Raw genomic sequence first — 27,483 nt, forward strand, 5'->3', positions numbered from 1 at the left:
TTACACTTATATATTGTATCTAGATAATGAATGTTGTCCAACAATTTGGTCATATCACTATTTAGACATACAATCTTTCTAATGCTGGGTCATATAAACTCATTACAACTTACATTAAAGTGAGTAAGTCTGTTTTCAGGCAAAATGAGGGATCGTTTATTATCAGCAACAATCTTTAGGTGCTTGTTGAATACTAATTATTGTATGCATACATGTTTTCCATGGAGGTTGGTAATTTAGTCATGAAAAAGTCGTATATGTTCGCTTTTTTGCCATATGTGAACAGTACTTGATTGTCTTTGAAGAAGACAAAGTTGATATACTTGAAGGACACTAAAAGAAACATTAGCTTTTATAGTATTTTATGCAACAATAAAACCAATCAATTTAATATTATTTTGTAAAAAAAAAGTAAGTACACCTTTTGTCCTAAAATTTACTGTGGTACTGCAACCTTTATCAGAGCTATTTGAGTACTCATGCATTATTCTCTGTTATGAACTTAAAAATTACTGTGACCTGTTTCTTAAATAATTATTATCATGCATGCCTTTTACTGTGTACTTACTGTCAGTCCTGGACAAACTGGTGGTTCTTTGAAATCTATGCCCGATGTCTTTCCAGGCATTGATATATTTGATTTCTTTTTCTTTTGTTTCTTAAGACCCTTACAAATTTTGATGACAATACACACTTTAACAGCACAGAGTATATCAGACCCCAGGTACCAAAGGTTTAAATTAAATAGGTTCCAACTGTTAGTCCCTACAGGTTGGTCAAATTGTTAACAACTAATCTGAAATTTCATATTTTCTTTGTTGATCTCATGATGGCTCATTTAACACCATCAAAGTAATGATTTCCTTTAGCCTCAGTTGTACTTTGTGTTCTTTGCTAATTAGCAAATGTTAGCGTGCTAATGTGCTATACATAGCAAAAGTAAAAACTATATCTACTTCAAACTGACATTGTCGCTGTGGACATGTTGGCATGTTGGCATGTTGTCATTACTTTTAGTACAATGTACTACTGTAGCGAAGTACAGCCTGACAGAGCTGCTTTGTTGACTTTAAATCCTGGTTCTCCTCCTGTGTCTCTATCTCAGCTTACATTTCTTTCCATAAATGATAATGAAGAACCAATACAATGAAATTGCCTACTTTTTTTCTGTCAAGAAACATGATGTTTCCAATTGAAAGAAGTCAATTTGACACACTGTGTTTCTTATGCCAGTAACTTATCCTCTTTTTCCTTGGAGCCCAGCTGTGGTGACAGCTGTGTTTGAGCCTCCTGGCTCAGGGTCAAAAGGTTTGTCTTGGGATAGCAGTAATTCTAAAAACCTTCAGTTCCCACGTCTGTTGACATGCTTCATTGAATAAATGCCCCCATCATCCTTCCAGAAACGGCTCTCTTTACAAGATTAGGCTCTGACAAACATTTCATTATTGTGTGTTAGAGGCTTCACCACCCCTGCTATCGCAGCACCTCCAGTGTCCTGAATGTGTGACAGGGCAAGGTGAGAAGATGTTTCCATCACAGATCTAGTGACCAATGCCTGTCAACCCAGCTGTGACCTTGCCACTTATATCCAATGGCAGCAGGCACAAATGCTACTGTACATCTCATTAGTCACCCCCCACATTTAAAACACTTCATCTGAGGCTCTGCGAGCTACAAAAGCAAAGTATCACTTCTGTGGAGTCTGTATTGCTGGAAAAAACAGAAAAATAAAATTAGTAAAAACAGAAAGAAAGAACAGTAATTCCCAAAACGAGAATACTATTTTTGATTACTAAAAAAAATCTAGATATTCTCTAATGCGGAATGCATAAGGATTATTGAGGTAAGTGCACTTTATGTAAATTGTAGGATGATAGAATGGTAGAACTGTAAAACACTATAATAATACTGTACATTCTTCTGATTGTTTAACAATATGTCATTAGGCTAAATACTTTGATGGCTTTGATCAAATTCCTTCAGCTTCCCAAAAAAATGGTGTTTTTTTTTTTTAAACCTTTGTGGCAAAAGCTGCTGGTTTAAAATTGATATTACACATTTGAAATTAAATTGAATTAAAAACAATAGTCTCACCTCACAGTATTAAAAAAAACCCTCTTTTTACAGGAATTTAAAACAGAAATGTAAAGGAGAATCATGGAGAAACTGCTACTGAGTCTGCTTGGTCTGCAAACAGTAATGGGAATGGGGTGAGTAATGATTTGGTCAAGGCAGATTAAGCACATTTTGTAGAGTGTGGAACCAAATTATGAGCAGGATTCATATAAACAAAAATATTGTTTTCATATTGTAATTTTATGCTTTAATTATCCCAAACCCCCAAATAAATATTTTTGGTGTACTAAAATATTGTTTCTATTTTTATTTCTCTGGCTTTTAACAAATAACCTTCCAGCACACAGATTTGAATAAACTTTGGTGTGCTGTAGGAGCATTACATTATTTCAGTGTACAAGTAAAATAGTTGTTTACCCTGAAAGAAATTTCCAGTGTGAAGTTACATTAATTTGTCTCAGATGTACTCAAACTGTTTCTAACTGTGGCCTTAACCCTAACTTTCAGGTTACTAAAAGAAATGTTTTGCATTCAATCAGTTTGTTAAAATTCTAACCATGGTAAAGAGTTGACATTTTTTTTTCTTCATAGCAGTGGTGTGCTGAAATATATGCCTATATGTGATAATGTTGAATTCATAAAGAATTCATAAAGATTATAAAGATTTATAAAACCACATACTAAATATTCCATTTAGTATGTGGCTTTATAAAGATTTATAAAGCCACATACTAAATGTAATATTTTCAGATGTTACATTTATAATTAATTTTTGAAAATCATTTTGGCATTATAGCTGTTCTCTTAAAAGCTTTTTCATTTGGAAGTTCAAATTAAAAATTTCAAAAACTTTTAAAATAGAAAATTCTTTAAAAAGTGGTGGATGTTAACATAACCCTAAACCTACTCTAACTCTAGATGGGTAAACAATGACCTGCTGGATGAGGTTACATTAAATCTATATCATGTCCCAGACATTGGTGTGAACACAGGGTACAAGAAAGAGTGGAACAAGTCCTGTCCCCACGCCTACAGCTTGAAGTGAGATGTTCTGAGGTGTATCAGTACAACACCCAAGGATGGAGGCTGGATGTGGACAGGATGAGAATCAAACATGGGGGTGATGATGGCATTGCTCTGTACTATAAACAACAGGGGTCCAAGGCATCCTGTTTCTTATACAAGTAAGTGAGACGTTTAGAAAGTGTCAGCTTTTTGTTTCTGATGAGTCATTATGAGACAGATCAGAGGGTTTTATGAAGTACTGAGGGACCATTAGCACAAGCTAATGTGGTTACAATACTGCATATTACATTTTATTACCAATCAGCATATGGATAAATTATATTGGGTTAACACTGACTAAATTCCTTTTTGACTGGCAAGCTTTAAAGTGAATTCAATGGTCAGGGCCAGCTATAACTGAACTGTGTTTCTCAAAACCCACACCCAGCCCCAAATCAGCATGTCGTGTTGCATTTTAATGTTTGTGCAACCTGCTTTAGACATTGTCATATGTAGTTTGGTAACCGTAGCGCTGATAAAATAGATATAAATTAAACAACTCTCATTGAGTCAAACATAGATTGCATGCAAATGTGAAGGAAACCATCTTAGATCACAATAACCAGTTCGACAGTTAAAAGAATGTGCGGAGTATTTTTGAAGATCCTGACCAGTTTTCTGATGTTTCTGTCCGTCCCAGACCTCCAGAGATGCAGAGGCAGATGGTAAACAAAACAGTGAGAGCATGTTGTGAGGGATGGGGTGGCCCACGCTGCGCTGAAGGTGAGGACTAGAAACCAAAGTGCTATTTTATTTTAATTTTGTTTTTTAAATTATACCCTCCTGTAGGCCCACCACCCACAGGAGGTGTAGGGGTTGGGTGCAGTCTGTGCTGGGCAGTGGCCAAGGGTGGACGCCCTGGCGGACTGGTCCCTGGCTATCGAGACTGCTATTGGGACATGGAATGTCACCTCTCTGATGGGGAAGGCTAAGATAAGATAGTGTTTATTTGTCACATGCGCAGTTATACACAGCCTGAGCCTTAGCTAGTGCGTGAGGTTGAGAGATGTTGTCGGGCTCACCTCAGCGCATGGCCTGGGCTCTGGAACTAGTCTCCTGGAGAGGGGCTGGGCTCTGTTCCAGTCTGGAGTTGCCCTCAGTGAGAGGTGGCAAGCTGGGGTGAGTATCCTTGTATCCCCTCGGCTTGCTGCCTGTACATTGGAGTTTTCACCAGTAGACGAGAGGGTTGCTTCCTTGCGCCTTCAAGCTGGGGAATGGGTCCTGACTGTTTGCGCTTATGCACCGAATGACAGTTCAGAGAACCCACCCTTTTTGGAGTTGCTGGGCGGAGTGCTTGAGGGTGCTCCAGATTACAATGCTCATGTGGGCAATGACAGTGAGACCTGGAGGGGCATGATTGGGAGGAACAGCCTGCCCAATCTGAACCCGAATGGTGTTTTGTTATTGGACTTTTGTGCAAACCACAGTTTGTCCATAATGAACACCATGTTTGAACATAAGAATGTCCATAAGTGCATGTGCCACAGGACACCCTAGGTCACAGGGTCACAGTTTCACCTGTTGTTCCCTGTTGTTTCCACTCTCCCTGATTTCCTTGTGTGTATTTAAGCCCTTAGTTTTTCTCTGTTCTTTGTTGCAGTGTTGTCATTGTTGCCCTCAGTGTTCTCCTCTTAGCTGTGTGTTCCAGCTTAGTATTTTTGTTTTTTCTTTCTCCCAGGCTTCGTGAGTGTTTTTCGCCTAGGTTGAGATTTCGGGTTTTTTTGTGTTTTATGTTTTTCGTATCATTTCTGTTATTCTGCAAATAAATCATTTTAAGTTTAGTTCTGTCTCTTGCGTCCTGCAATTGGGTCCACCCCTTCCCAGCACACAGCCCCCTCTGTGACATGTTCATAATTTTTATGGACAGAATTTCTAGGCATAGCCAAGTGACAGACGGCTTCCGCCTTGGTGGCCTCAGAATCTCATCTCTGCTCTTTGCTGATGATGTGGTCCTGTTGGCTTCATCAGGTGGTTGCCTCCAGCTTGCAGTGATGCAGACGCTGCACTGCTCTGTCACTGTGAAGAGGGAACTGAGCGTGAAAGCGAAGCTATTGATTTACTGGTCAACCTACGTCCCTGCCCTCACCTATGGTCATGAGCTTTGGGTAGTGACCAAAATAATGAGATCATGATTACAAGTGGCAGAAATGAGCTTCCCCCAAAGGGTGGCTGGCCTCTCTCTTAGAGATAGGGTGAGGAGTGCAGCCATTCGGAAGGGGCTCAAAGTATATGTCCCCCACATCTAAAGGAGCCGGTTGAGGTGGTTAGGGCATCTGACTAGGATGCCTCCTGGGCAGCTCCTGGGTGAGGTGTTCCGAGCATGTCCTACCAGGAGGAGACTTGGGGGCAGACCCAGGACATGCTGGAGAGATTGTATCTCTTCACCCGCCGGGGAACGCCTTAGGGGTCCCCCAAGATGAACTGGTGGAAGTGGCTGGGAAAAGGGAGCTTGTCTGCTTAGACTGCTGCTCCTGCAACCCAGCCCTGGATAAGTGGAAGAAAAGCGGAAGAAAATTGATGGATAGATGGAAAATATAGTCTTCATATTTAAAAAAAAAAAAAAAAAAAAAAAAAATATATATATATATATATTTTTTTTTTTTAGATTTTTTTCGAAGTTTGGTTGTTTCTTTGTCTCAACTCCAAAGTTGGCACTCTTCAAAGAACAGTATGTCTGTATGGGTTCACACCATTCACACCATTCACACCTGTGGGCAATTTAGAGAGACCAATTAACCTAACTCCAGTAGCATGTCTTCAGATTGTGGGAGGAAACCCATACAGACATATGGGTTCTTTGAAGAGTATATATATATATATATATATATATATATATATATATATATATATATATATATATATTTTTTTTTTTTTTAGATTTTTTTCGAAGTTTGGTTGTTTCTTTGTCTCAACTCCAAAGTTGGCACTCTTCAAAGAACAGCCTTTTCATGTTACTTCATTTTTTTGTCAATTCAAGCCAGCTCAGGTTCAAACTGATTAAATTATTTTTTAAAGGATTGCAAATTTTCTGTAACTGCTTCAAATTAAGTACAGTTTTGAATTTATGAAACAAGACAGTGGCTATACCATGATTTTCCACTGCACTCACATTTTCTTCTCTCAGCTTTCCTTTCCTCTCCATTTATTTGTTCTATCATTTTTAAACTCATTGGTGTGTCTTCGTCCTCCCAGCTGTTGGTGTGCGTGGTCAGTGCTACTCTACATGGAATTGTGAGGAATTCCCTGGAGTTCATAATTCCTCGCTTATGCTCATGGAGCAGTGCTGCAGCACCCTGTGGGGACTGAGCTGGAAGAATGCTTCAGACGAAACCTGTTTGTCTTGCACCTACACTTTGCTTCCAGGTTAGATAGCATGTACATACATATATTGGAGCTAAATTCAGTGCAATTTATTCATCTATTTTTCAAAATCCATCTAGTTGACATTTTCAGTAATATTGCAGCTGCTGGTTATTCTAGATAGTCTTCTTCTCTACAGACTCCCAAACCTCTCCTGTGGTGCGTATTGGTTTGTTGGGTAGTGCCAGGGTTCCTCAGAGCTCAGCCACCTGCATGTCCTGGGGTGGAGTCCACTACCGTACTTTTGACAGGAAGCACTTCCACTTCCAGGGCAGCTGTACCTACCTGCTGGCCTCATCGACTGATAGCACCTGGGCTGTTTACATCAGTACAGTTTGTGATGGGCGAGAAGACTGCAGTAAGGTATTGTGTTCCACACTCAGCAATGACATTTTGTACATTGTTATAGGTATAAATAAATAATAGCAATTACCATACACTGTAAACCCGGAAAAGTTGAATCTACTTAAAATAACCAAGGTAACTTGTTGCCTTAAATTTTTTAAGTAATGAAACAGTTCATTTAACTCAGCCTGTTAAGTAAGCACTACTCCATATCCAATTGAACTAAATTGTATGTTCTAATTGACCAAACTTATCTTTTATAGTTCATGGAAAAATAAAATGTCTTTTGATCAATCAATTCCCCCTATCCTTTTCATGGTTGTGTGGGGTGGTGGGGGCTGGAGCCTATCCCAGCTGACAAGGCAGTAAGATGCAGGGTACACCCCGTACAGGTCACCAGCCTGTTGCAGGGCTGACACAGACAACCATTCACACCTGTGGGCAATTTAGAGAGACCAATTAACCTAACTCCAGTAGCATGTCTTCAGATTGTGGGAGGAAATCCATACAGACACAGGGAGAACATACATGAGTCCACACAGCAAGAGTCCCAGGCTAAGGTGGAATTGAACCCAGACTATCAGATAACTATTCTAGCTGTGAGGTAGCACTGCTAACCATCATGCCACCATGCAGCTGCGCATTAATCCAGTCTGTTAAAACTGGTATCAACTAGATTTTTAGCAGGTGCAAAACTTGTTTGAACTCAAACAAATGATTACAATAAGATAGACCATCAAAAAGTACAGTCTACTCAGCATTAACAAGTAATGTTCACATTCTAGGCAATTTTAAGTAGTCTGAACACAATATTTTTAAGTGGAATCAAAATCTGGGTTTACACTGTAGACAGTATATAAAAGATGGACATGGCCACTGTCACAGTGGCCAGTAGATTCCACTTTCAGTTTATGACCACTGAGACCTTGTGTTTTAAAGCCAGAAGTGATCATATTTAGATGAAAGGATGTCATCAGTTGGTTCACAAGCAGCATCTGTTAACTGTAAGGGTGCATCGTACAGATACAGCTAACTACTTTTTGTTGCTTAGTAACAGACCAAAACTGAAGCGCAAACTTCTGAGGTGATCTGGACCACACAGAAGCAGTTTTGCTGGCACCAACAGCTCAGACATAAACAAGTAATTTAAATCAGCAGTGGTTTAGTCTAGCAGACAGCTGCTTGTATCATAAGACCTGCTGATCAAAGCAGCCACTTCCCCAAATTTTGAATGTATAGTAATCATCATGTGTACTTTTCTTTATAATATGCTTCTAACCTCTAACCTGCACATTCATGTTCTCCATATCTGTCTGTGGCTCTTTGCTTTCAGGCACTAAGAATGATGCTGGGTCTTGACTTGGTTTCAGTTCATCACAGAAATTTAACCCTGAATAATCTACCTGTTCCAATTGGAGAGCCACGTTTTCAAAATGGTAAAAATATTCCCAGCTGTAACTCAATGCTCTTTCCCCTCCTGCCAGATATTATTAAACAGACAATGTGAGACTAGATTAAAAAAACAAAAAACAAAAATGCCTGCTAAACATTTGGAGAAAAAAGTGTAGATCAATATTCACACATCACCTGTTGTTGGTCACCATTGGCAGCAATTACAACTTCTTGACAGTATTTATGGATATGATCATACAGGCATTAGGAAGTTTCCCAAATTTTTCTTGGTAAAAGTGTTCAGATTTAATTAGATTTAATGCCCAACATTGGTGCATAGCCACTTTCATGGATATTCCAGAGAATCTGAGTTGTGTACAAAGTTGAACTCTGGTCTGGCCACTCCACTTTCAGAGTTTTCCTGAAACCACAGCTGGGGTTCCCAGCTGTTATGTTTTTTCCACACAGAATTGCTCTGTATCAAGCTATTTTCCTTGTCCCTGTGGCAGAAAGACAAACCAACACCTTGAGGCTGCAACCACTGTGTTTGACTGTGGGAACTGTATTAATAAGGTTATGCTCAGTCTCTGGATTTCTGCACATACAGCATTGGGAAAAGTGGAAAAATAGTTCAATCTAAACTTAATCAGAGAGAATGATTTGACTTCTCTTTGTCTAAATGTTGTTAAGGGGCCTTTTTTGTTTTGGCAAACTCCCAGTGAGCAGTCATGTCTTTTACTAAGATTTCTGTCTGCCCACTATACTATAAAGCCCTGATTGGTGAAGTCTTGCACTATAGGCTGTCCTCCTGTCGGGATCTCCACATTGAAGATCTGAACCTTACAGTGAACAGAAGGCACTTAGTTCCCTGTCTGACAAGGCGGTTCATCTGTGATTCTATGTTTGGCTGCTCGTTCCAAACTTCTTCCATCTGAGAATGACAGCGGCTAGTGTGCTTTGGGCAATTTCCATTTTTCTATCCCTATAAATTGTCACTGTTCTCTAAAACTTATGGTTTGGTTTTCTCACTAATATACAACTTCAGCCATTTGAGCTTAGGTATACTTGCAGACACAAGTATACCTTTCTTAATTATATGAAAGAATTTAAGATAAGATAATCCTTTATTTGTCCCACATTGTGGGAAATTTAGTGTTGCAAACAGCAAAGGGACAGCAGAACACTCAGTGCAAAAACAAGAATAAATATATAAAATCTGATAGGAAAATACTAAAATACTCTACAACAAATATCTCTAAACATTTATATACATTTAGGGATCATTCACAATTATCAAAATTTTCCAAAGCATACAAATCATACACCGGGTGGAGTTGGTAAACATGTATGCGTCTCAAATAGTTAGAAAACAACGGTCAGAACTATGTAATTTGAGCACTGCCGCTGGCCCCCAATTCCTGAGGCACCCACTCTTGTTCACTTGTACACCACTGCACTATTGCATGGTCTTCAGCAACATGGCCTCATTGAATTCTCTAAAAGAGGCTCATCAAGTCACAAAAAGACTCTCTACTGATGATATTAGGCAGGAACAAGGTGCAAGTGCTGCGCAGCAGGTGCAGAAAGCAGCCAAAGCCGCAAAGGAAGTTGAAATATTGTTCCAAAAAGTTGACTCAAAAATGGAAACCGTACACATTAAACCACAGAAAACAATGATGGATTTTATTCAGAAGGTATGTACAATAATTCTGCATGTTCTTGTCGTGTTTTCATCTGTGCTGGCCTGTATATTTGCTGCGGCTGTCTCAACAGTCACTAAAGGACGAATCAAGAGGGGGTGCTTAAGTGAGGTCTGGGGGAATGTCATAACATACAAGGGGACACAGCTGTATTACACAAAATATGGTGACAGTGGAGGATTTCAGGTTTCCAGTCTATCTCCAAAACTCTCCAAAAGTCGCAGACGTCACCGGAAAAAAAAAAAGAAGTGTGTGTGTGTGTGTGTGTGTGTGTGTGTGTGTGTGTGTGTGTGTGTGTGTCTGAAATCTACCAACAACGTTGCTAAGTTAAAACTGATTGCAGCTTCTACCATGTGAGGACTATTCCTCATGACTCAAAATGAACTGATATCATTCAACGTTTTAGATATGCTTGACAGATTATAGGTCAACAAGTCATTTATAACAATATAAATACCAGCAATAATTTTTTGTCAATTATCGGAAATCACTTTTTCGCACTGCCACTGTGTACAGTGTGGCGGCATGTACATTATACATACATACAGTGCAGTACACATTCACATTCAAATTCAAATTCAAACCAGTTTATTGCACCCTATAAATTCTAATATATTTAAGTATATCTGTTTATTAGTATAACAATACAATGCTTTAATAGATAGGAAAGAGTATATTTGATACCAAGATTTCAAGCATTTTTCAACACCAGGATGTGTTTTTAATACTTCCTATAACATTAAATTACCAAAGAACCAGGTAAAATGAAATGTCATGAAAAAGATCAACATTTTCTTTGTACACTTTTGGGGAGGGGGAAGGGGAGTCTGAAAAAGAGCACCCTTTCCTCACTGAAGGAGCTGCCCAGTGCTGCCACAGTCCAATGCATTAGGTGGTAATCGTTCCGCAGTATGGATGCCAGTTTTGCTTACATCCTTGCCTCATTAGACAAATAAACAAACAACAAATAAACCCCAAACTGGCCCGTTTAAGCATATGTGCTAACAGCATTTACAAAAAAAAGCTACATTAAAAAAAACAGCCTACATATTTATTTATTCATTTACATTTATTTGATCAGAAACAGCACCCTAGCTTATATACAAAGTTGTTTTTTAAAATTAATTTCTTGCAGGAGTAAGTATACATTGGCTGGGAGATTTTGTGTTTGTGGAGAGTGGCCTGGGGGTCAGAGTGAAGTTTGATTTGACAAACACAGTATACCTGACAGTGACCGCCGAACACCTGGCAAACACTAGGGGGCTCTGTGGAGTCTACAACAACAATGCTGATGGTGAGAGAACTACAATACATACACAGTTGCAATCAAAAAAGTATTTTCTTTTTTCTGTCTTCATACCTGGGTCGATCACTTTTTCTAGATTTAACTTTGCTAACAGAAACACTTTAAAGTTTTCGATGTCATAGACCTTTGCACTGCATTAGTAACCTCTCTGTATCTGGCCGTCATAGATGATTTCACCACAACGGATGGATCCGTGTCCCAGTATGCAGCCAGCTTTGGGAACTCGTGGAAAGTTCCGGACCAGCACGATGAAGTACTGCAGTGAATTCATTTCACTTTAACTGCAGCATTTCAGGCTTCTGTTGTCATTATTATTTTGCAAAATGAGACAGTCCATAGCAGTCATTAAATTCACACTCGACACAGCCAACCAAATCATTTTGATACTTGCACTATGAGCCCATCCTTCAGCCATCAACCATTAAAACATACATATGGAATTAAATGATTTCATTATTTATTTTGGTGTGAATGTAGACTTCTGCAATACTTCGGTTGTCTTTGAAATAAATGTGCATTTCGGAAATGTAACCCTGATTGGTGATCCTCTATGTTCCATGCTTCCGTCAGGGCTGCAGTGATGGAGCTGAGCTCGGTCACAGCTGTGATGTGACAGGAGACTCTGCGCTACACCGTCAAGCAGAGTCAGTGTGCCACCAACTGCTGGAAGACCCCTTCACTCATTGCCATCTCCAGGTCAGAGACCTCTGATGCTTCTCACAGTCATGTAGCATAACCTTTGCTTTTCACTAGATTGTTAGCTTTGGGACACTAAGATGTACAGTTGTGGTCAGATGTTTATATGCGCTGATAATGGGCATGAATGTCATGGTAATTTGGGCCTTTTAATGATTTCTTTGAACTGATTTATTTTCCAGGGTGGAAAATAAATCAAAACATCTTTAATGACTTTAAAAAACAAGGATTGCGTGCACAAATTGAAATTTATTTTGGAGTTTCTGTTTTTCTGTTTTACTCTATTTATTTTATTGTTCTTTGGATCTATCTTGCTTATTTTGTAGTTAAGCACTTTGGTCAACCTTGTTGTTTTTAAATGTGCTATAGAACTACCAAACCTTTATTGCTATTTCTAAGGCAGTAGATTGCAGTACACTTCAAAGTTGATCAAATCAAACTCATTAGACAGCCCATGGCTGGCTCTAGAACAGGCACAGGAAAAGTAAAATTCTTGGCTCTACCTTTCATTAGCCCCAGTATTAAGCATCATAACTGTTTTAAAAACCTTAATATAAACACCTCTCTGACAGCCTGGTGGGAATGTTTAAAAATAAGCCTTCACTTATCCCCTGTAAACTAACACCCATTTGGAAAAATCCAGATATCTGTCAGAAAAAGAAAATACTGAATTTTCCATTATGGCATGATAAGGGTATAAATAATTTAGAACATATTATTCAAGATGGAAACTTTTTTACAGTCCAAGAACTTATATCAAAATATGGAAGTGGCAACAGTAAATTTCTTGAATATCAGCAACTGAAGTCCATCCTGCAGGGAAGATTTAATCTCAATCAATTAAATTTAGAAATACGGTACATGGCTAAATTAATTTCTAAACCTCGGTACCCCTAAATTGTTATTAAAATTATATGAATTATTATTAAAAACTGATGATTCAGTTTCCCTCCCAATTGCAAAGTGGGAGTGTGATCTCTCTATAAACACAGATCAAAACTTCTTGACAGAAATATCTTTAAATATCTTCAAAATGAATAGAAGTCCCAAATTAAACTTATACAATATAAAATTCTCCATAGAATGCATTATTCTGGACAAAGGAATTTCTAAATGGGCCTTACACACTCAAACATATGCACCCACTGTACAAGCAATTCACTATATGCATGCGTTCCTGTCTTGTATACCTGTTCTGAAGTTCTGGCAGAGGATATGTGAAGACGTATCCACATGGTTTAGCTGTCATGTCCCAACTTCTCCCAGACTGTGCATTTTAGGTGATGTCAGTGAATTAGTTATGGAGGCAAATATATCATACATAGTTCTTAGCGCCTTGTGCATCACTAAGAAAACTATCCTCATGAATTGGAAATCAAAAAATAAACTGTGTATTACTCAATATAGAAATTTATTAGTAGATCACATTAGTTTAGAGAGAATTCTGCTTCTTCTAAAAAACAGTTGGATGAATTTGACTCTCTCTGGTTCCCACTGATCAGCTCCATTACTTAGTGGGGGTGGTTGGCTGTGGGCTCTGCTCCCGGCGTGCACTGTAGGCGGCTGAGGGTGGACTCCGGGGGTCTGTGTGTGTCATGTGGTTCCCTGGGACTGGAGTCCTGTGGCTGCCTTCTTGTGATGTCTTGTGCTTGTCCTGGTTGTTGTTGTTGGTGGGGGCTTGGGTGTGGGCCTAGGGTACTTGGGGTGATGGATGGTGGTCCTTTTGCTGGGTGGCTCTGTAGGGCTCGTGGCCCTGGGGTCGTGGAATAGTTGGGGTAGATGGGTCACCAAGTTTCCAAATCAGGCCAGTTTGTCTTGACTCTTGTTTGTGTCTATTGTCGAGTGAATGGGTGTCTGGTGTTGAGCAGACACCCATTCACTTGACCCTCTGCAGTAGGGGCAGTGGTGCCGATCTTGGGTGCTGTGGTGCTCCAGGGTGCTTTCGCCACAGGCCCTGGGGCCAACTCCCTCTGCCTTGTGCTGAGGTGTGGGAAATTGGGGTGCCTACTGAGCCAGTGGACAGCTGGCTTCATGTGCAGAGCCACGTGGCCACTTGCCTCTCCTTTTTTAATACATTATAGTCGTTATAATTTACAACACATCTTGATGCACACAGGACCTTGAGGGGCAGGCATGTTACCCAGAGGTTGATGAGATGGGGCTGCTGAAGTGGCCCCACTCAGGTCCTCACTACTGTCTGCACCTCAATATTATTTGCACTTTAGACATTGAGGGTTTGGGTGTGGGCACCTCATACATTCACAAACATAAATACATACAAATCCATGATTAAATGGGGAAGGGGTAATTGTGTCATCCTACACCCCTATTTGCTACACTTTGTCCAGGATGGGGGTCGGGTGGTGCTTCGGGGGCCAGGCTGGCAGCATCCTGGGGTCCTGTTGGCCCTGAGAGGTTGTCCACTAGCCCTCACTTCAAATGGTGGGTGCATGTAGTCTTTGTGCATTTGTCACAGTCTTTGTGGGTGTATATGGGTGGGTGAACGCGTGTAAGTGTGTTTGTGAATGCATGCATATGTATGTGTGTGTGCGAGTGTTTGTGGCTGGACCTGGGTCTGGGCCTTGTTGTGCCCTGCCTCCCTGCTGCTCCTCGCTGATTGCTCCTTAGTGACCATGATTGACTACAACTGGTAGGTTCTCTTTGCCAACATATAAAGGATTTGTTTGATAGCACTCATTGGATTGACCAGTACTCAGAACAATGGAAAAGTCCAAGGAGCTCTCCTAAGAAAAAGTGTAGATTTATACAAGCAGGGAAGATCTCTTGGAGCCGTTTCAAAACAACTGCAGATTCTAAAATCATCAGTTCAAACAATCGTATGTAAGTACAAGTCACAACTTTGCCAAGGTCTGGGAGAAGACCCGGTAACGCTTTCTTTTACGGCCCGCCCTTAGGCCGTAACTATCCTGTAAGTAAATTTAAGTTATGTGGAATTAGGCCATAATTATTTTTAATTAGGCCATAATTCTTTTTTAATAGGGCCTTAATTATTTTTAACTATGCCGTAATTATTTTTAATTAGGCTGAATTATTTTCAATTATGCCATAATTATTTTCAATAAGGCTGAATTGATTTCACTTGTAAATAAACTACATAAGCATGTGCTCATATTGGAATGTTGTATTTATTTTGACTGTTTGAACTTAATGTAAATAAAAAAAGATTAGACTTAGCTCCAAATTATGATGGTATTGCAAGTAGACTGGAAAGGCAAAATGTTTCATATCAAATTGTGAAAATAAAACACGTTGAATAGTAAAACAACTGCCATGAACCACGATAAATGATAAATACATGCTTACAATATAACATGGTAACACGTTTTTCGACTATATTAAAATTAGAGGCTTTTCAGGTTAATAACTGTTAAATTATGTATAACTTAAATGTACTACAGGGTATATCCCTGTAAAATATTGACTGCCTTAGTCACATAATTAGGGCCCTATTCAAAATAGTACAGCCTTAATCAAAATAATTACGGCCTAACTAAAAATAATTCAGCCTTATTAAAAATAATTACGGCCTCATCTGAGTTCCTCTCATCCTCTCATCTGAGTGTGACCCAAACTGGAAATTGGTTAGGATGGTCAAGAGCAATCCAGAAACCTGCAAGGAACTGAAAACACCAGCATCACTGTCACAGTAAAGCAAGTTTTACATCACCATGGAGTAAGAGGGTGCTGACCAAGGAAAAAGCCCCTGCTTCAAAATCCACACCTTCAAGACAAAGATTGAGCTATCTGGCCACTAAAAAGAGGTATGTTTGGAGGAGTAAGGTGAAGCTTTCAAACCTAAGAACACTGTACCAGCTGTCAAGCATGTGGTGGCAGCATCATACTCTGGGGCTGTTTTGCTGCCAGAGGTACTGCAATATTGTACAAAGTAGACTGAATAATGAAAGAGGACTACTTCCAAATTTTTCAGCTTCACCTCAAATCAACAGCTAGATGAACATCTGAGTGTTCCAACAGGAAAATGATTCCAAACACTCATCCAAACTTGCTTTGGAATAAAGCAGCCTAACATTAATTCATGGTAATCTGGAATGGCCGTCCCAAAGCCCAAGCCTTAACCCTATTGAATATTTGTGGACTGTGCTTAAAAGCTGGGTTTTAAACCAAGCAATTTAGATTAATTTTATCAATTCTGCCAAGACGGGTGTTCAAATATCCAGCCAGAATTATTATAAACTTGTTGATGGCTACCAAAATCATCTTGCTACCGGACATTTGATCAAATATTAGTGAGGGTGAATATATTTTAGCCTTTATTTATAATTTTTAACTTGTGGATTAGACAAAATCCAGAATAAATTGTGTACCCAATCCTTATTAAAAAAACAAAAAATAACCAAAAACGTCATTACAGATGTATGCTATAAAATCATTCCACCCTAGAAAAAGAACAGCAAAGAACTCATTAACCCCCCACCCCCAAATCAGTATGAGATTCATGTCCATGACAAGTGCATGTAAACTTCTGACCACAACTGTAAATGTTGTGTAAATGTAAATTTCTCAGAATATCAGGCTGTAAAAAAGCAACTCAAAGTAAATAACTGACCAGGTTTACTGTTAGAGTTCCGAGAAAGGGAAAGGCTATACTCATGGAAACCTTGAAGCTGCATTAAAGACTAATGACTTGTCATGGTTACACTGTAATAAAACTGTGGTAAATAAGGCATGAACTGACAAATTACTTTGGCTGTATTGTCTACCTGTCGTTGACTTTACTTGAACCCCATGGTGCATTGATTATAAAATACTGTGTTTTATACATATAGGTTTATAATGCCTACATTTATTCTGTGTATCCCTTTATAAAACCAGTATCCAATTTCCTAGGAAATATATGCAATCAATACTTAAAAAAGACATTAATGAAAGCCACTTTGAGCAAGATGTTGATTTCTCAGACTTTTATGACACATGTCATCAAATGTGATACTGTTACTTACTTGCAGAGATACAGATCCATCCCACAAGGGGAATTATTGTGTTACAGCAGCAGGATAAAGAATTACAAAAGTACAGTCTAAAATAAATAAACATTATAATGTCTGCTAGTACAAGCATATCAAAGAATGTTTTGTCTAAATGACACATAGTTTCCTGTAAGATAAGTTACTGTTTTTATGTTTTTCAGCTGGATCCAGCAGCCTACATAGACACCTGTCTTTACCTGTATTGCAGCCTGCCACCCAAAGAGAGAGAAAGGGCAGTATGCGACACCCTGGCTAGCTACGCCCGAGAGTGTAACCAACAACACATCATCCTAATGTGGAGAACACCCACTCTGTGTGGTAAGGAAATGTTACACTAGTCCTCTAACTTTCCCTCCCTTAAACCTTTAAAGTGATATTCTGTTAATTTGATAAAACAGAAATTCTTGAATATAGCACAGAAAGACTTGCTGACCAGTCAGTAAATCAGTTTGACAAAGCAGATTACACAAAATTTAGCTAACATCATATAGATTATTAAAAAAAAAATGAATGTATCCAACATGTCACCCATTTGTCTAAGTCACATTTTGAAGTCTGTTTTTCAGCATTTTAGCTCATGCTGTCTTGGTTTTTTTAGGAGCCTGAAGTCACTAAATTCCAAATAGAGAATGATGTTCTAAGTTCATGTATTTATATAGTGATTTTTCAGTCTTACTGACCACTCAGCTAAAGCTATCTACTTGGTTAGCAAGGTGCATCCATAAAATGTTATGAGTGTGTTGTATTGACACAGAAATCTACATTTTAATGTAGAATCTATAAGGGCTTACTTGCTTTTCAAGTCAGCCTACAGTGACTATTTGAGGAATTGCAGTTTTTGACCCTGCCATGCTGGCTTCAGTTTTCAGGTAATCCATGGTTAACATTTGGTCTTAGTAGTCCAAGTGAGCTAGTGGATATATAAGTCCTAGTCAATCTGTCACTACCATAGCCCTGTAGTGACAATAACTATGATTTTAAAAACAAAATATTGTATCAATAATAGTAGTAGAATTAACTGTGTAATTGATTTTCTGTATGCTTTTACACACTTGTGGTTACAGACCCACCTACCAGCACTTGGATTTTGAGTTTATCAAATCTGCAAAAAAAAACAAAAACAACAAATAAGAGTTAAAGTTTCAGTTCAATTCAATTCAATTCAGTTCAATTTGTTATTTATATATAATAACGATGAATTCTAAAACCTGACTGAAGCTCTTTAATAAACCATTCCTCTGCAGATGATCAGTTAGCTGTTTTACAACTACTCTTTCAAAAATTTTTGAGAGAAAAGGAAAGTTGGAGATTGGCCTGTAATTATGCTATCAGTGTATGCTGTCAGTCAAGAAAGCTAATAGCTATTCTTGCTAATAATTTCTGAGCATCACAGTATCACTAGCATTGCTATTTTTTTCATTTCACCAAATTATTTTTCTAAAAGTGTTTAAGAAAAGTATGTGCAACATATCCAAAAATTTCCAATAACATTTAAAATAAAATGAACACTGACAGAGTGGGGACTAAGTCAGTCTGACAGTTTCAGCACTGACTCACAGCACATTATTATAAATTGTTAGCGAGCATATACATGAGAGGTTAGCAGGAATAATAGAACACAGTCTAAATGGCCACTGTTCTTCTTTAATGCTGCATTCTCGCTTTTTTATGTCTTTTCAGGGCGTGTCTGTCCCAGAGGTCAGGTGTTTTCAGACTGCATGTCCTCGTGTCCTCCCACTTGTACTTCTCCACAGCCCCCAGGGCCTTCTGCAGCTATGGACCAGTGCAGGGATGAGTGCGTTGGGGGATGTGAATGTCCTCCAGGCCTTTACTTTCACCAGGGAAGGTGTCTGAAAAGAGATGACTGTCCTTGTTTTCATCGCAGACGCGCATACCAGTCAGGGGACAAAATACAGCAGAGATGCAACACCTGGTGAGGGGGGGGAATGAGGTGTAGTTTGATGTCTTTCCTGTGACCTCTTCATCTGTTAACCCTTTTGCCCATTTACTGTCAACTTTTTCTTCCTTTACCTTGATAGTGTGTGCAGTGCAGGTCAGTGGCAGTGTACTGGGGAGAAGTGTGCAGCTGAGTGCACCCTAATGGGGTCTCTACAGGTGACCACTTTTGACAAAAAGAGGTATTTACTGCAAGGAAGAGACTGTTCCTTCATTGCTGTGGAGGTGAGATACATGTAGAGAAATGTAATCAGATTCTATGAAGTGATTTGTGTATGTATTGTGATTTGTGTATTTTATGCTCTGTATGTTTTCAGGACTTTGTTGATAGGAAGGTAGTTGTGAGTGTGCGCTGTGGAGAATATGTAGCAGGAAGGGGAAAGGAAGGAGGAGTGGGATGTCTAAAAGAGATGTCAGTCACAGCTCTCAGGACCACAGTCACCATCACAGGCACTGGTGAGTCAGCTATACAGTATGACAGTTTGCTTGATAGAGCCACAGGAAATCAAAACCTCACCCATTCAGATGTATGCTGTAGATTGTTTTTTCTCTTACTGCTCTTTTTAGGTCCACACGGCAGCTATACCCAGCAAAGCAATTTATATTGCACTAGACCAGGGGTGGCCAACTCCAGGCCTCGAGAGCCGGTGTCCTGCAGGTTTTAGATGTGTCCCTGATCCAACACACCTGAATCAAATGGCTGCATTACCTCCTCAGTATGCAGTCAAGTTCTCCAGAGTCCTGCTAAGGACTTCTATATGTGATTCAGGTATGCTGGATCAGGGACACATCTAAAACCTGCAGAACACTGGCTCTTGACGCCTGGAGTTGGCCACCTTGCTCTAGACCATAAAATGTATAGAAAAGATGGATTTCGCCAGCAATACATCACACCTTTGCATTTGAGGTCCTAATCATCAAGCAGGTCCTTCATTTTTGCATCTGGGTTAAAATATTTTTTTTTGACCCCAAAGCAACCATATTTGGATAAGATGGGAAAATGTTGAAAAATGTCAAGATGCCAGCTAACTAGGAAACAGGGTTGGAAAGGGTAGACTGTAGGATGCACCATACAGATACTGACATCTGGATCTTTCCATCCAAATCATCAGATTTTTAGAATATCTTTTGATCGACCATCTCTGATTCGCATAAAAAATTTATGTACCATAAATTTTTTTATGGTACATAAAAAAAGGTTGAACTACATAATGATTGCTATGAAATTTTAGCTTCATATATATATATATATATATATATATTAATGATCTTGTGTGGTTATTGTGGTCTATTGACCCACTTTCAGGCTGTTTTTTTTTTTGCACATTGAAATCTGAGGCAATGTTTGAACATCAAACTATTAAAGAGTAATACCTGATACTGGAGTTTAAAACACACACTTGGACTTACATATTATTGACAGAATTTATATTTGAGTGCGCTGACTGCATTCTGATTGGTTACAGCTGATATTGTTACTTTCAGGTACAGTGAGACTGAATGGCCAGAGGGAGGCTGTGCCCTTGGTAACAGGGGATCTAGCTGTGTTGAGAGCCTCCTCTTCATTTCTCCTCATCCAGACTTTTGGAGCCCAGATTCTCTGGTACCTAGACGGACCACTGGCCATCATCACCCTGCAGCCTGGCTTTGCAAACAAGGTAGCCTTGTAATTTCTCCTGGTGTTTTCATTATCCTGTCTAATTGTAACCTTATATATCAAAGATGCACATAACCACCATGATGTAACCCACTTGTTTGTGGACTGCCATTTTGACTCTGGAGGAATACTATTTGTCAGAGCAGCCATCGCCACAAACATGGTTCAGAAGTCCAGTTTAGTGACTCTGCTATTGCAGATTAGCAATTTCCCTGTCACTCAAAGAGGATACACCCTCAAGCTTTAACAAACTAAATGGGTGTTACATAAAAATTCCTCCTCTGAACAGCTGTCAATGAGCCAACAGGGGGAAAGAGACCAAACAAAGAGTTTTTGTTTTTTGCAGCCACCAAATTTGGCACTTTTCAGTTTTGATCCCCAAAGTGGTTGTTGTATAAGATGCACTGGTCTCAGCTTGTTGGAGGATTAAATAACCTGTAATCTCCAAAGAAACCAGACACTATTTATTATGTGGCAGCTTAGAAAGCATAGAGCTAGGGCCAGGTGGTAAGCATTAAATAACCACAAAGCACTATGTCAAGCAATTCCATAACATGAAATGAATCCTCCACTGTTGGTAATGGGTATATATGACATACCTAAGGTGCGTGGACTGTGTGGAACAATGACCTGGAACCAGCGTGACGACTTTACCACCCCAGAAGGAGATGTGGAGAACAGTGTGACATCCTTTATCGGAAAATTCACAACAGAGCACTGCTCTCTGCCTAGAGGACCTCCCCCAGACACCTGCTCTACGTACACTCAGAGGAGACAGTACGCTGAGACAGTGTGTGCTGTCATACACAGCCCCATCTTTCAGGTCAGTGTGAAGGGAACTTCTGGTAATACCTCAGGAGTTTGTCTCCTTCTCTTTTATTCATACATGCACCCCCCTCTCTGATACTGCAGGTGTGTCATGATGTGGTGGAGAGGGAGCCATACTTCCGTCTCTGCTTGTCCGAGGTTTGCAGCTGTGTTGCACAGGGAGCCTGTCACTGCACTGTTCTCACTGCCTATGCCCGACACTGTGCTCAGGAAGGTGTTGTGGTCCAGTGGCGCAACCACACCTTCTGCAGTAAGTTGGAAGGCCATTGGTTGTCTGGCTTTTCAAGATGTTTATGAACAATTCCTTTCATTCTTGGTGAATTTGGAAAGTTGTTCTCCTTCTAATGAACTGACTCCCTTATTTTGACAGTTCATTCAGTTGTCAGGTAGAAAATAGACAATTGTGACCTTAGATAACAGATGTAGAAATGGACTTGGTCTAATCTTTATGAACACAGCTGACAAAATAATATGGCTACATTTGGTCTCACTTTCTAGAGTCCAAAAGAATGGTTTTGTAATAAAATGTGCTAAAAATAATCCTACGTTACCTATCCTTTCCCTCCTCTCCAGCAATCCAGTGTTCAGGGGGTCAAGTGTACCAGGAGTGTGGTCGTGCTTGTGGGAGCTCATGCTCAGATTTGAGACAGGGCTGGAGCTGTGATGACAGTGGTGGTCAAAGAATGTGTGTTCCAGGTTGCCAGTGCCCACCAGAACTAGTGCAGGATGATCAGGGTCAATGTGTTCCCATCTCTTTGTGCCCCTGCATGCAAGAAGACAAGATGTATTCACCTGGGGCCGTGGTTCAAAATAATTGTAACACCTGGTATGTAGCAGAATAAATTGTGAGACGTCACATTTTTGTTACTCACCCTTCTACAGCTACACACTTTTATTTCTTTACAATTAGACTGGCAAATAGAAACGCAACATTCTCAGATACTTTTGGACTGATCTTTCCTGAAATATTAAACCCACAGTACAGATGTAGACATGCTAAAACTGTCCAAAGGAAGAAGAAATTACTTTGGTTACTTCAGTGCAATTTCTATCTGACCTAGTTTTTTTTAACAGTACATCATAAAAGCAACCCTTTCTCTTTTATGGCTATCTGAGTGCAGCTTTTATTGTGTGATAACTGTCATAAAGTATCAGTTGAAGTAAACATGTTATCATCTCTCTCTGTCAGACTACAGTGTCATATTGGCCTGGTTTTATGAACATGTTCCTGTGCATGCAAAGCGTGTTGCATGCTGGAGTCCCTGGTGGTGCAAGAGCTCAGATGAAATCACTCTATGTTCCTGCTCCCTGATACAGGATAGGTTGATTTCATTGCATTTCTTCACCACATAACGACAGTGGTCTTTACTCTGTGGGTCTAGGTCACTTACTGATGACTCATTGAGTTACAATAGTCAGATTACAGATTAATTTCTCTCTGATTTTAATGTATTGAAACATGCTTATCTGTACATAGTTCGTTTTGTACGTGACTTGTTTCCTTTGAGCTTGTGATATCTGTCTGGCCTGAATAATTGCTTTGAGGAAATTTTGGTTAATCATTACCCAGATATTAAATATGACATACAGTATATTAAGTCACCTTAAATTACAAACCTTGGCTGTTGATTCAAGTGAATCATTATGATTCTCTTCACACCTCAGCTGCTGTTTAGAGTTTAGTAATAGAAGAATAAAAATGTACTGATAATAGTAAACTTTCACTGAGCAATGTTGGGTTTTAGTGTCATGACTATTAAGTATATGCTTGTATTCACTGTCCTTTCTGCTAAACCAAAGTTGTTAATAAAAACATTTAAATAATCCTTAATAGACATATAAATGCCAAGTTAATATCATTCAGTAGATGTCAGTACTAATCCATCTCCTTCCCCTTTTCCCTCCATAGTGTGTGTGAGCAGGGGTTGTTTAACTGCACCCAGGAGCTCTGTGAGGAGGTGAACCAGTGTCCTGACAATCTAGTCTACTCCCCACGCTCCTGCCTGCTCACCTGCTCAAGCTTGGATCCTCCTGGCCAACAGCAGGGGTCAAGTGTCACTCAGTCAAGCTGTAGAGAGCCCCTCTCTGGCTGTGTCTGTCCACGGGGAACTGTCTTACTAGTGGGTAAAACTTTTCACATTTTTGAGTTTGTGTAGCTTAATTCATTAACTGCAGGCTTTTCTTCCAGAAGAAATTAATACAGTGAGGGCGAAATAACAATCCGCGGCTGAATTTGTAAGTTTGCTCACTTCCAAGGAATGAATAGTCTCAAATTTTCCATGGTAGTTTCATTTTAATGGAGAGAGACAGAATATCAACCAAAATTCCAGAAAAAACACATTACATAAAAGTTCTAAATTGATTTGCATGTCATTGAGTGAAATAAGCATTAGACCCCCTACATCCCAGGCAGAATTCTGGATCCTGCAGATTGGCTATGTGCACACAGATTACAGTTAATCAGTCAATCAATCAAGTACAGATACTCCTGACCTCAGCTTGTTATGTGTATAAAGCACAGCTGTCCACAGAATCAATTTCTTCCATTCCAACCTCTCCACCACCATGGGCAAGATCAAAGATCTGTCAAAGGACATCAGGGAGAAGATTGTAGATCTGCACAAGGCTGGAATGGGCTACAAGACCATCAGCAAGAAGCTCGGTGAGAAGGTGACTACTGTTGGTGCAATTATTTTGAAATGGAAGAAATAAAAAATGACCATCAGTTGCCCTCAGTCTGGAGCTCCATGCAAGATCTTCCTTCATGGGATGAGGATAATCATAAAAAAGGTGGTGGAGCATCCCAAAACTACACAGGAGGAGCTTGTTAATGAGCTGAAGGCAGTAATGGTAAATGGACTAGTTCTTATATAGCGCTTTTCTACTCTGGCTGAGCACTCAAAACACTTTATACAACACTTTTGCTTTTACCCATTCACACCCATTCATGCAAGCTCTTCCTTATACAGCTAAATGCTTTCTATCCAGTCACCAGGAACACCATTGGTAATACTCTGCACCGTAAGGGATTGAAATCTTGCAGCTCCTGAAAGAGCCACCTGCTCAACAAAGCACATATACAGGCCTGTCTTAACTTTGCCAGTAAACATCTAAATGATTCAGAGAAGGCTTGGGGAAAAGTGCTGTAGTGAGATAAAACCAAAATTGAACTCTTGGGTCCTGCTCAGTATTTCTTTTTTCCAAACACAGCGGAGCAAGTTGATGCAAAAGAACACCATCCCAACAGTCAAGCACAGAGGTGAAAACATGACAACTTCACCGCATTGAGGGGCCAATGGATGGTGCCATTTCCGTAAAATTTTGGACAAGAACCTCCGTCCCTCAGCCAGAACACTGAAGATGGGTTGTGGATGGGTCTTCCAGCTTGACAGTGAGCCAAAACATACCACCAAAGAAACAAAGGAGTGGCTGAAGAAGAAGAGGCACATTAAGGTCATGGAGTGGCCTAGCCAGTCTCCAGACCTCAAGCCTATAGAAAATCTGTGGAGAGAGCTGAAGCTTCAAGTTGAGAGTTTCTATAAATAAGAGTGGGCCAAAATCCCTCCTGACATGTGTGTAAATCTAATGACCAGCTACAAAAATATCTTACCGCTATGCTTGCCAACAAAGATTTCTCCACCAAGTACTAAGTCATGTTTTACTTGGGGATTAAATACTTATTTCACTCAATGTCATGGAAATCAATTTATGACTTTTATGTAATTTTTTAAAATTTTATTTTTAGTTGATATTCTGACTCTCTCCATTAAAATGAAACCACTGTAAATGGCCAAAATTCAGAAGCTTCACCCACCTGCTGTTCAGACCTTTTTGTTTATGAGGGGTAGCGAATAAGATAAAAGTTGGCCTATAGGGAGCAAGCATGGCTTATTTCAGACAGTGGGTGAACAGAGGACCTGCACCAAATCTGCACTAACATGCACTAAATAAGGATTATTTTGAACTGTGAATGATAGGACTTACAATAAAATGTTCAGTTTAAGTAGAAAGTTGTTCATTTGAATTTTAATAACAGCACTGTTTTAAAATTGCTGTTCAGTTTTCCTAATGTCATTGTTAAATACCCATTTCCAAACTAAATTTCATTGTGTTTTAGGAGTTTAGAGACAAATATTACAAATTAGCTTAAACTATTTAAACAACTACCAGAGCTCTAGTCCTTGAATATGACCCCCAAAATGCTGAGATTTGATTACTGTACATTATGTCTTCTATTCTTTCCTCCAGGGAGATCGCTGTGTCCTGCCAGATGAATGCCCATGTCACCACAACGGTCGAGTTTATTACAGTAATGACACCATCACTAAAGACTGCAACACATGGTAATATATGGCGTTATCTGAGTGCATCAAAATTCTTTTACACGTATATATTTAACCCTTATATATTTTTTTTCCTGCAGTGTATGTAATGAGCGTCGCTGGCACTGTAGCCGGTCTGTCTGTGCTGGCGTATGTGTGGCAACAGGTGACCCTCACTATGTGACATTTGACGGTCGTTGCTACTCTTTCCTGGGTGATTGCCAGTATGTGCTAGCGAGGGAGACCAGTGGCTTGTTTAGCGTCACGGCAGAGAATGTGCCATGTGGAAGCACCGGGGTCACCTGCACAAAATCAGTCACCCTTAACCTGGGAAACACAGTCATACACCTGCTGAGAGGTAGGACGGGCGGAGTGTTTTGCTAAATAATAACAAATTGGAGATTCATACCCAGCAAACATACCCCCTTGGGGCCCATGTGAGGGCAGAACCCTACGGCCCACAGTGGGCAACCCAGTACCGACAAGGCACATTTTAGATGTGCCCTATACATCTAAAATGTAGATTGGGGTGGCTATAGCTCAGGAGGTAGCGGAGGTCACCTACTAATCAGAAGGTTGGCAGTTCAATCCCTGGCTGTGCCAGTCTGTATGCCAAAATATCCTGCCCAAGTTGTTTTCTGATACAACTGTTGGAGTGTGAATGTTAGACAGAAATCACTTACGGTTAGAAAGAAGTGCTTGGGTGAGGCATGTTGTGTAATGCGCTTTGAGTGCTCAACATTTACCATTTGCACCACAATGTGGGCAGAGGGGTCCACTGTGGACCTGCATTGTACTGCAGGTCCCAGACATGCCTTACAGACATGCTCACACTGGTTCTGGGACATACAGTAGACTGCCCATTTGGACCTCAAAGTGCAGGGTGTATATGTGCCGTATGGTACATTACTGCCACCAACTGGTATGGAGTGTGGACCAGAAAACAACTTTTAGCCACCCCCTAATTCACAAGAAGTCACCACATAGTTGTTTTGGCAGATTTTTACACCAGATGTCCTTCCTGACACAGACAAAGAAAGAAAAACAACTCAAATCCTATCAAACAGTTTAGTCTGGCTTGGAATATGGTCTAATGTCTTTCACTACTTGAGTTCTTTTGAAGTATATCAATAAGATCCAGTTAATAAAGTGTAATAAAGCATATTATATGGTTTCATCTTCTCCACATTAGTCACATTTCCCCATATGTTGTTTTCTTATTATAAATAATGTGTTAGCAAACATGCCACAGCCCTGCACTTCACTCACACCTGTTTGCTGTGTAGTTTCTACACTATATTATATTGAGTAGATTGTTTAATATAGTAAGTTTTTTTCTTAATGGCACAGCAATTTGAAGGTTTGTACCCCATGATTTCCTGTCAACACATGCTTTTAAATACATGTGGACTCTTAAGGAATGTACTGTTTTTATCAGAAATAACACAAATATTTACATGTCCTAGTTCTACTTTGGCAAACTGATTGTACTATGTGTTGAAAGAGAGGGTCTAATTGCTAAATGGTTGAGGTAAATTGTCTCATCTGTGACATTAGGTAAAGCTGTGACAGTAAATGGGATGCCAGTTAGCCTACCAAAGTCCTACAGTGGCAGTGGCCTGACTTTGGAAAATGTTGGCCTGTTTGTGTCCCTCTCTTCACAACTTGGAGTCACTTTGCTGTGGGATGGAGGTAAGACAAACACATAGAAACTCCTGCAACCTTAAAGAGCCATTTTACACATTTAAAAAGGCTGAAAAAAAATATCCCC

The 27,483-nt window shown here is 39.7% G+C and overlaps 1 protein-coding gene across 1 annotated transcript in view; it reads left to right on the plus strand.

Moving 5' to 3' along the window:
* The first annotated feature begins 2,157 nt into the window (after positions 1–2,157).
* Positions 2,158–27,483, plus strand: part of sspo (SCO-spondin) — a 124,867-nt gene continuing 99,541 nt past the window's right edge. Inside the window, exons 1-21 of the mRNA XM_030757048.1 lie at positions 2,158–2,210; positions 3,051–3,260; positions 3,782–3,864; positions 6,334–6,504; positions 6,641–6,864; positions 8,180–8,282; positions 11,074–11,232; positions 11,412–11,497; positions 11,815–11,940; positions 17,111–17,267; positions 18,630–18,882; positions 18,989–19,130; positions 19,223–19,361; positions 20,391–20,563; positions 21,167–21,385; positions 21,475–21,640; positions 21,964–22,216; positions 23,300–23,510; positions 25,639–25,733; positions 25,814–26,070; positions 27,270–27,404. Coding sequence (XP_030612908.1) covers positions 2,158–2,210; positions 3,051–3,260; positions 3,782–3,864; positions 6,334–6,504; positions 6,641–6,864; positions 8,180–8,282; positions 11,074–11,232; positions 11,412–11,497; positions 11,815–11,940; positions 17,111–17,267; positions 18,630–18,882; positions 18,989–19,130; positions 19,223–19,361; positions 20,391–20,563; positions 21,167–21,385; positions 21,475–21,640; positions 21,964–22,216; positions 23,300–23,510; positions 25,639–25,733; positions 25,814–26,070; positions 27,270–27,404 — 3,415 coding nt within the window. The remainder of the gene's footprint in view (positions 2,211–3,050; positions 3,261–3,781; positions 3,865–6,333; positions 6,505–6,640; positions 6,865–8,179; positions 8,283–11,073; positions 11,233–11,411; positions 11,498–11,814; positions 11,941–17,110; positions 17,268–18,629; positions 18,883–18,988; positions 19,131–19,222; positions 19,362–20,390; positions 20,564–21,166; positions 21,386–21,474; positions 21,641–21,963; positions 22,217–23,299; positions 23,511–25,638; positions 25,734–25,813; positions 26,071–27,269; positions 27,405–27,483) is intronic.

The sequence above is a fragment of the Archocentrus centrarchus genome, chromosome 20 (genome assembly GCF_007364275.1).
Source record: "Archocentrus centrarchus isolate MPI-CPG fArcCen1 chromosome 20, fArcCen1, whole genome shotgun sequence".
NCBI lineage: Eukaryota > Metazoa > Chordata > Actinopteri > Cichliformes > Cichlidae > Archocentrus > Archocentrus centrarchus.